The 8,940-nt window shown below is 40.4% G+C and overlaps 1 protein-coding gene across 1 annotated transcript; it reads right to left on the reverse strand.

Annotated features, from left to right (window-relative positions):
* Window positions 1–2,641: 2,641 nt before the first annotated feature.
* slitrk3a (SLIT and NTRK-like family, member 3a) lies at window positions 2,642–8,547 on the reverse strand. Its single transcript, XM_056265945.1, has 3 exons — window positions 8,187–8,547; window positions 7,767–7,841; window positions 2,642–6,893 (listed from the first exon to the last, which is right to left on the reverse strand). The coding sequence occupies exon 3, from the start codon at window positions 6,842–6,844 to the stop codon at window positions 4,229–4,231; it is 2,616 nt and encodes an 871-aa protein (XP_056121920.1). The 5' UTR covers window positions 6,845–6,893; window positions 7,767–7,841; window positions 8,187–8,547; the 3' UTR covers window positions 2,642–4,228.
* Window positions 8,548–8,940: the final 393 nt, after the last annotated feature.

Consider the following 8,940-nt stretch of genomic DNA (forward strand, 5'->3'; position numbering starts at 1 on the left):
GCCACCGCAGATTCACGCGGCGGATGACACCCCCCACTTCTCTCCATTTATCTATCTGCTCTCATTCTTTGTCCTACATGAACGAGCTGCAAAGAAAAAAAAAACTGGAGACAAAAGAAGAAAAAGAAAACTGCTGTCTGCTCACACCTTAATATCAGCCAGAACACAATGCTGTCTAACACAATACTTGCAATTGCAACGAAAATCAGGGAGAGACTTTTTTTCACAAGCACAGTATTCAATTCTCTGCCTCCCTCCTACTGTCTCTATCCTCTTTTAAACTAAACTCTCACATGCGTATAGACATGACATGTGAACGGCTGCTCACATGGGGAGGTTTGATATTTATCAGCTCTGACTTATTGCACCGCTGCACAGAAAAAAAAATTGTAATTAATACATTGACATTAAACAAACACTGTTTTCATATACAGTAAATGACGCTGTATTTCCGTTAATTAACTTTGCACTGAAGTAATGTGCATTATTAATACTGTGAATGTATAATGGGATTTGAAACATTTCAGCTCTCAGTTCATAATTCAGAAGAATTTAAATGCTGTTTGGTAATGGGAAATTAAATTAAAGACTTCACATACAGAGTTTTACCAGATGCAAATCAAACTTTGAAACAGTACAATCCTAGGGATAGAGCTGGAGTTAATTTATATTCATTCCCTTTGCATGCAAATTGATTTCAGCACCTTGGACAGCAACCTTCGGCACTGCCACGAGTCATTACATTCTCTATTCCCTCTGGCTCTGAAGCCATCTTCACTATTCTGACAACATCTTTAAAAATGCCAGCAAATAATGAAAAGCATCCATGTAACTCACACAGGAATATACACAGATTTACAGTGACCCCCAGAAGGACACTTAAACCCCACTTAAAATGTCTGAATGCCATTGTATTCGATAACTAAATATCAAAGCAACTGGCATTTATTTTAAAGCCAGCAGGCATACACACACTTTAAGTAAAGTAAAACAGGAAAATAAATCACAAAACAAGTTTTGTTAGGAACATGAAAAAAGTATGTTGACACTTTGTATTTGCTATTAAATGTAACTCTCACTCAGTAGGTAATGTGACTACACCTGTTGTTACATTGCAGTATGAACTTAAGGTGAACTGATTTCAAATCTCCACTAAAAATCATCAAAACACTAGCTTATTAAAAGACATTGAGCAATGAATGTTATGAAGAAAAGTAAAAAAGTAAGAAATATGTCATACAGAATAAAACTAACCCAGAAACGCTTGCATATCGATTGCATATTGATCTTCATTCAACTGCACTCCAACAAATATATTTTCAATTTTGGGTACATTCCAGAATATCTGATACTATCTGATTCTACATGCTTGGCCTGTTTAAATTCAACTTTATATTCCTACCCCGTTTCCTTTTTAATTTTCCCCCTCAATCCACCTCCTTGGGTTTTGATAATTTTTAGCTAATTAGGCCCTTTGAAAAGCCCAAGAACAAACCATCAAGAGGAGGCAGAAAGTAAGTGAAATTAGAATGAATCACAACAAACCCCCACAGCAAAGACCACATCAAAAAACAAGCAAGCCAAGGACGGCAGCCATGTCGATGGTTCGTCAGGACCAAGCCACAAAACAAAACAATGACATCGATGTAGGAAATCGCTCAATACTACAAATGAGCTACGTTGTGTTGACATAAGTCAAGTATAGATTACATAAACCCTAACCAACCAAATAATCATTTGCCCTGGTATAAATCCAACAAGCAAAGACTGACCTCAGGGGAATGTATTAAAAGACTTTGGGGGAAATAAACACATTTGCAAGTAGAGGAACAGCTAAAAGCAATGAAGGTCAATAACATAGCATAAAAAAATATTTTTCAGCAAAAGACGGCAAGGACAAAGTAGCAAAAAGCAAATTTGATCTGGGTAGTACATGTAAAACTATGGTCATAAAATGGCCCAGACTCCCCTTGAGTCTCTAAAACGGTGCATTTAATTCTTTTGAGGTATTGTCCTTAATTTGTTTTGGAGTTGTATATTATATAGATTACTGCAACCAATAAGGGAGGCAATTAAAAAAAAATACAATAACAACTATTTGTTGCTATGACAAAAATGACAGTTCTAATTACATATTTCACCCAGGTCAACTCTATGGAACATCATTCGTTCAAAAAAAGAACTCTGTTGACACCACCGTCATCCATCATTAGCTTCTCTACCCTTTAGCAAAAAATAAAGATCATTACATTGAAATATAGAGACAAGGGCAACCTAGATGTAATCCACAGCAAGGTGACATTGTCCCTATGACCGTTACTGTCCCCTGAGCAGTTCTTCATCACAGTGAGGAATCCAGACAAAAGCTGAACACATCTTTAGTTATCACTACACAATCTATAAGTGACACATTCACTTACAACAGTTACACCTCACATTCTACAGAAGAATAATTCACAGTACTAAAAAGAATGCAGAGATGAAACAAACCCAGTAAAGATACTGAAAAATGGCATTTGCATGCACTTTAGGGCACCAAACTAACAACCATTTATGAATATTTCTGACCGAAAATGTACTCTGTTTGAACATTATTATTGATGTGAAACAGATTTCCACAAAAAGGGAGTGCTGTTAAATATGGACCAAGCAAAATTTATTGAAATATTGACAAAACAGTCTGGGTAAAAGATGAATGTAGGGACAAAATATAAATAAAATTATTGGTGGGTATTGAACAGAGGAAACAGAAGCTACACTTGTCAACTGAATAATAAGAACAAATAAAGAAATAATGTTCTGCATCCTTGACAGCCTCGGGAAAAATAATCATACTTCAATGAACTGTCTTTCAATGTTTGTATTAAATGGTTATGGATAGAACTTCAAGGTAACTGGGACTGGCAAACAGACGTAAAATATTTGGTTTTAAAAAATAGCCATTTTGTTGTCGAATGGGGAGTAGAAAATCAGTTTTTGTCGAATAGATCACTTTCTAGTTCGTAATCATGTCACTTGAGTGATGCATCGACAGAAAATATTAAAGACCCCCAACACAAACAAGCAGAATTTATAATCAAATGTCATATGTTTCACAAAGTTGTATATCATACCTGAAAAAATAAGTGGCGTTCCTCAAATAATCAAACATCAATTTTGTCCATCCACAGACATGATGCGAGCGTGTCTCTCTATCTCACTCTTGTGGACACATGTAAAAGTGACATTGCATTAAATATTCATCTCAAATGTTGTGTAATTTAGTAAGCAGTGGACAGGTATAAAAACATACCTTACAGAAAGACTCGAATCTAATCCAAGGTCTCCTTTTCTTGTCCAAACCCATCGATGACACATGCATACAGGCAGGACCATCAGACTGTCTCAACCTGACTCTTCTAGCAGCAATGAGACCTTGATAGGTTAATGTGCATTTTATAATTTGTCATTTGAAGCGCCATACCAATACGTCAAGTCTATTTCTCACAAACAGTATGCATTGGTACCCTTTTTATTTAAGACTTTGTATTTTTATTAAGAAGGCTATACCAGACGCATAATCACTATACATTGATTTAACATTACCTTTACAATTAAATCTTTCACTGAAATTACAGAATAAATATATGCACATTTTTAACTTTGTCAAATCTTTGTGAGAGAGAGAAAACATTAAAAGTGCTTCCTAAAAAGCTGTTAGTGATAGTATCCAGAAGCATTTTTCTTAAGAAAGTGCGTTGAACTCCATAAAATCTTGAAGCGTCATTATATATTCACAAATATTGATCCTCTGGTGCGTCCTTGAGATAGAACTCTGTCTTTTGCTGTATAGAAAATTAAATAGACCACTCAATGGGTAATACGTCGCTGTATCTCTATAGCAGGTGAAGTTTTTTTATCAATGACCTCCATCTGCAGTCGAATGCATGCAGCAAACTGCAAATATTCTACAAACTGTGCCAGGCGCTCCGGAGGTTCAACAACAAATCTGTTCCGTACAAAAATAATGGGTGGTAACATTGCTGGCTACTCTGAAAAAAAAGGCACTTCATTGAAAAATCTGAGTATGGCCTTTCCTCCAAAAGCGACTTGGGGGAAATGTGTGTGTGAGTGTGTATGTGTACGTGTGTGAAACATATAATTTTGCCATGCTTCTTTTTTGATACGTATTCTTTTTGGGCGAGGAGGGGTTGTGAAAGTGAGTTTACTCTTTTGTTTTTCTATTCAATTAGAATCTATACGATTTCTCTAAGACTTCGAGGTAATCCGGCTTGGTTTGGAGTTTCGCCCTTAACTCGAGGTATTCACTTTGGGTTTGCTCGGGGAATCCTTTCCCCGCAGTGAAAAGTAATGTTTCTTTTAATCTGGCATCTTGCTGTAAATCAGGGTATTGCATTCCGGGGGGATGTGCATGTGCAACATGCATGTCCTTTAATTTGGGAACGGTGCCGTACAGGCAGTCTACAAAACCAACCGTAGGTGTCGGCCTCTGGCTGTCAATCACGGTAGGGCAAAGCACTCCGTTCTCGTGAAAGCCAGTCATGTCACCGGACTGATTGATGGTGACAATGGTGTTGAGCTGGGAATTGGACACCGCCATCGTCCATTCCTTTTCTTTCTCCAGAAGAGTTCGATAATTACTGTTATTTTCCTTGGTTTCTGCAAACTGCTCGCCCTCAATCTCTCCTTCTCGTGGTTTGTAAATGGGATTGTTACACATTTGAGTAACGGGATGGGGTATGTAGTCGTAGACGTGACGGGGTGGCTTCTCAGGCGAGGCAGACTGTCTTTCTTCAAAGATCTTGCACTGCATTTGAATGCCAGTTAGGTCCACCTCCTGTCGCTTCCTGAAGGGAAGTTTCTTTCGCCTCCGTAGGACGAATGCGAAGAGACCAGCGGCCACAAACACAGAGGAGATGAAGAGAATCAGCAGGCTGAGAATCAGCACAGAGAGAGGGACAGCTCCCGTTCCCGGCGCTTGTCCCAATTCAGAGCCGCTGGTGGCCGTCATGTCATTGGGGAGAACTGGAGAAGAAGCGGTGAATTTCAACTCAGGGCAGATAACCTCAGCCTCCAGGGTGCGCAGATCCTTGCCAAGGGCGAAGTCTGGGGTCTTGCAGGTCACTTCTCCAACGACAATGACGGAGCTGAGCTTCTCAATCCATTGCTTGAGTGGAATGATGTCACAAGAGCAGTCCCAAGGATTCTGGTGAAGGTCGATTTGAACAATGGAGTGGAGATGCTCCAGTACTCCGTTCACAGGAAGGTACAGAAAGTAGTTATTGCGCAGGTTGAGTCTAGCCAGGGAAGTGCCGGCAAAAGCATCCACAGGCAGGGTGCGCAGCAAGTTGTCATTGAGAAAAACCAACTGCAGGTTTGGCATGAGGCTGAAGGCAGCCGGTTGGATCTCTCGAATGACATTGTACTCAAAATACAGGTAACTAAGTGCCTGCAGACCACGAAACATGCCTGGAGTGAGCCTTTCAATGTCGTTGCCATTCAAATATAAGCTTTTTAAATTAGGTAGGTTCATAAATGCGCCTTCTTGAACATATGATATCCGATTGTTACCCAAGTGCAATAAATCCAAGCTAGAGAAGTTCCAAAAGTCGGACCTGTAAATTTTCTGAATCAAATTCCCACTTAAATAGAGTTTCTTGGCGTTAAGTGGTCGTGGTAGAAGCTCAGAAATGTTGTGGAAGCTTTTCTCTTTACAATTGACGGTGAGGCCCAAGTCATTGATGTGTAAATTGCATGTGCACCCTGTCGGGCAAATGATTGGTATAGGGGGTCTGGTCTGGTAGGCAGCAATTGGAGGCTGATTCAACCCTGGGTAAATGCTACGAGGAGTGGGTGGTGTTTTTGTGGGTCTGGGCCGTTTAGTCGGCTTTACGTGTCTCTCTCTGTACTCTACTGAGGAGGCTGTGTTATGAAAGGATGACAACATAGACGAAGGCTTGGTGGGCCAGACATTGTCGTTATTAAATGGTAATCTAGGAATGCCATGTTTGGCCTCCAGCTCGGCTTCGGAGAGTAAAGGACAAAGTTCACTTCTCTTGATCTCACGAAGGTCCTTACCATGTAAATGAAATGGGTATTCACAAGTAATGTCACCCACCAAAGCTGTATAGGGTATGCGCTCCAGCCAGGTTTTGAGCTGCACAATGTCACACACACAGTTCCATGGATTTTCCTCGAGCTGAATCTCCATCAAGCTCCGACCGATGTATTCCAAAGTCCCTTTATAGGGTAGAATTTTTAAGCGGTTGCCACGTAAGTCAAGGTGCGTGAGCGATACGGACCTGAATAATAAATTGGGTAGCACAGGTATCAAATTGTCATTCAAAATAAGTACTCTGAGTTTGTGCAGGTTCCGAAACGCCCCGCTCTCTATTCTCTTGATGACGTTGTAATCCGCCTGAAGATACTCAAGGCTCTCCAGCCCCATAAAAGTGTCATTCCTGAACACCTCCAGTTTGTTTTCATGCAAAAATAGCTTTTTCAAGATGCTCAGGCCATTGAACGCGCCCACATGTATGTCCTGCAGCGCATTATTCCCCAGATTGAGTGACACAGCATTGTTGAGATGCAAAAAGCTGTTAAAATACAGCTTGCGCATGGAGTTCCTTTGCAGATTGAGTATAAAGGGTCTCGTCCATGTCTGGGAGATCTGGCTGACATTTGTAAATCCTTTGCTGTCGCAGTGGACGTGGAAAATACCCTCCCTGACTTCACAGTAGCAAGGGTCAAAGCAAGGCTCATCTATTTCTTCCGACTCGTCCAACAGAGGGATCGGCGTAGTCCATCCTAAAGCTATTGTGCTTAGCAGGGTAAACCACAGCATCCTTCCGCCGAGTCCTGATGAAGTTAAGGCTGAGAGCCACTTCACAGCACTGCAATAAAACAGAAAAAAAGAGAAGCGTGTGAGATGAGAAGGCTCATACATCGAGTGACAGTCGCAATGCTTTGAGCGTTCTGCACTATAAAAAACCTCCTCCTTCCACATCATTGCATGTTTACGATAAAGATCATGCATTATCATGGGTTGGACTGGACATCTCTCACTCGATGATAGCTTACACTACACCCAAAAGCAGGACTCAAGGGCATAATCACCACTAATGTTTTTAAGCACTGCATGAAAGAAAGCACATTTAACCTGTTCAATGGACTTCAACATTAAAACAGTCTGTTTCGAGTCTCACTACAGCTGTCACACACATACAAACAGTGCAGAACAGGAAACATTTGGCAAAATATTACTTTTGTTACTTCTGAATAATCAGCCTTTTTCATGTTCATGCAAAGCTCAAGTGCATTAGATCAATAAAAACATGAAATAAAAATAAATACATACTTAAATTAAATCAACCACTGCATCCACTTAACATTTCAAAAAAACAATGACAGGTGCATCCTAAAACTGTCGCCAAAACACCAATTAGACCTTCAATGCATAACGGAGGTTATTTGCTTTCCACAGTCTGAACGCACTTAATTAGCGCAGATGTTATCAGAAGATCAGTGAAGAAACTCAGAGCCAAATGCTGCTGAGAGTGCCACACTCTGCGGATCTCTTGGCTCTCGAACGGAAAAAAAAAAAACCAAAAGCTCTCGCAAGATCCTTGTTTTCCGTCCAGAAAAGACAGCAATTTTCCATGAATAGCGCACTTTGTATTTTCTTCCCACCCTTCTCTGGTGTCCTGGCTTTAGCAATCAATTCTAATGTCCTTCCATTCCCAAGTGATAACATAGCGGATACCTACTCGGTTTCAGCGGTGTCCAACTTTACATCTCCAGGGTTTGGAGACGGGTGGTCCCAGGTTGCCTTTGATGGGTGGCTAAAAAAAGAAAAAGATGAAAAAAAAAATCATGCATTGGAATGAAACATTTGAAATCTCCCTATGTACGCATAAATAAAGAAAATTCCAATGTTTAACTAAATTTAGATTTTTTTATTATTAGTATTTAGGTTGTTTTAATTTTTTTTTTTTTTTTTTTTTTACTATTATTCGTTTGCTAAAGTACCATTTGAAGCTGGTACTATTTGTAAAGCAGTCTGCGTAGTTACATCAGAAACAAGTCAATGCATCATTTTATTAAATACAGAGATTATTGCTGTGGATCACCCAGGTCATTCTCTCGTCTCCAAAAGTATGTGAACATCTGAAACGCTCAAAATTCACCTTTTTTAACGGAGAATCCGACAACGGCGAGTTTAAAGATTTCCTGTGCTTTTCCTCTATCTCTCTCGCTCTCTCTCTAAGACCAAGAAGAGAGAAGATGAAGACGTGATTTGAATGAAATCTCCTTTTTTTTGGTTCTATTTTGTGATGCCGGTTCGTTCAGTTCTGGAGCTCAGTTCCGTTTGAAGCGGCTCGGTTCGATTTGTCCCACTGCTGCACTGCTCGCGTCTCTCATCGTGTCGGTGAAAAGCTTCGGATCGTCACGGAAATGAGCTTTAAGAAAAGCGAACAGGGAGGGAGAGGGCAGAGATTGGAGAGACGGCGTTGGCGGAGAGGGTTGGGATGGAGGAGGCACGAGCTGTTGAGCGCGCTGAGTGCCGCACCGGGAGCGCGCGCGCATCAGTGTGTTCTCTCTCTCTCGCTCTCTCTCTCTCTCTCTCTCTCTTTTTCTTCGTCAGCGATGTAACATTATGTTTAAGGGCGATCTCATCTCCGATTCGTGTTCTGAGATAAAAGCCACAGCTTATTTAGCACCGAGCTTCATCTGTGAACTCTTCTGAGGCTTTGAGCGTCCATTCTGTTCCGTTTTGCACAATTTCTCATATTTTTTTCCTTAGAAAATGTTACTTCATTCGTTGGAATAAGTGTCCAGGTTTCCTATTTAACAGAGACAAATTACGAAAAAAAAAAAAAAAAACTAAGCAATAAGTATTTTTCCCCTCTTGAAACATTTAGTTTGGCTTCATCTGCAGCG

The sequence above is a fragment of the Rhinichthys klamathensis genome, unplaced genomic scaffold (assembly GCF_029890125.1).
Source record: "Rhinichthys klamathensis goyatoka isolate OS25496 unplaced genomic scaffold, OSU_Roscu_1.1 h1tg000242l_1, whole genome shotgun sequence".
NCBI lineage: Eukaryota > Metazoa > Chordata > Actinopteri > Cypriniformes > Leuciscidae > Rhinichthys > Rhinichthys klamathensis.

Coding starts and splice junctions, on each gene's coding strand:
- slitrk3a (XM_056265945.1), bottom strand. CDS start 6,844: ATGCTGTGGTTTACCCTGCTAAGCACAATAGCTTTAGGATGGACTACG.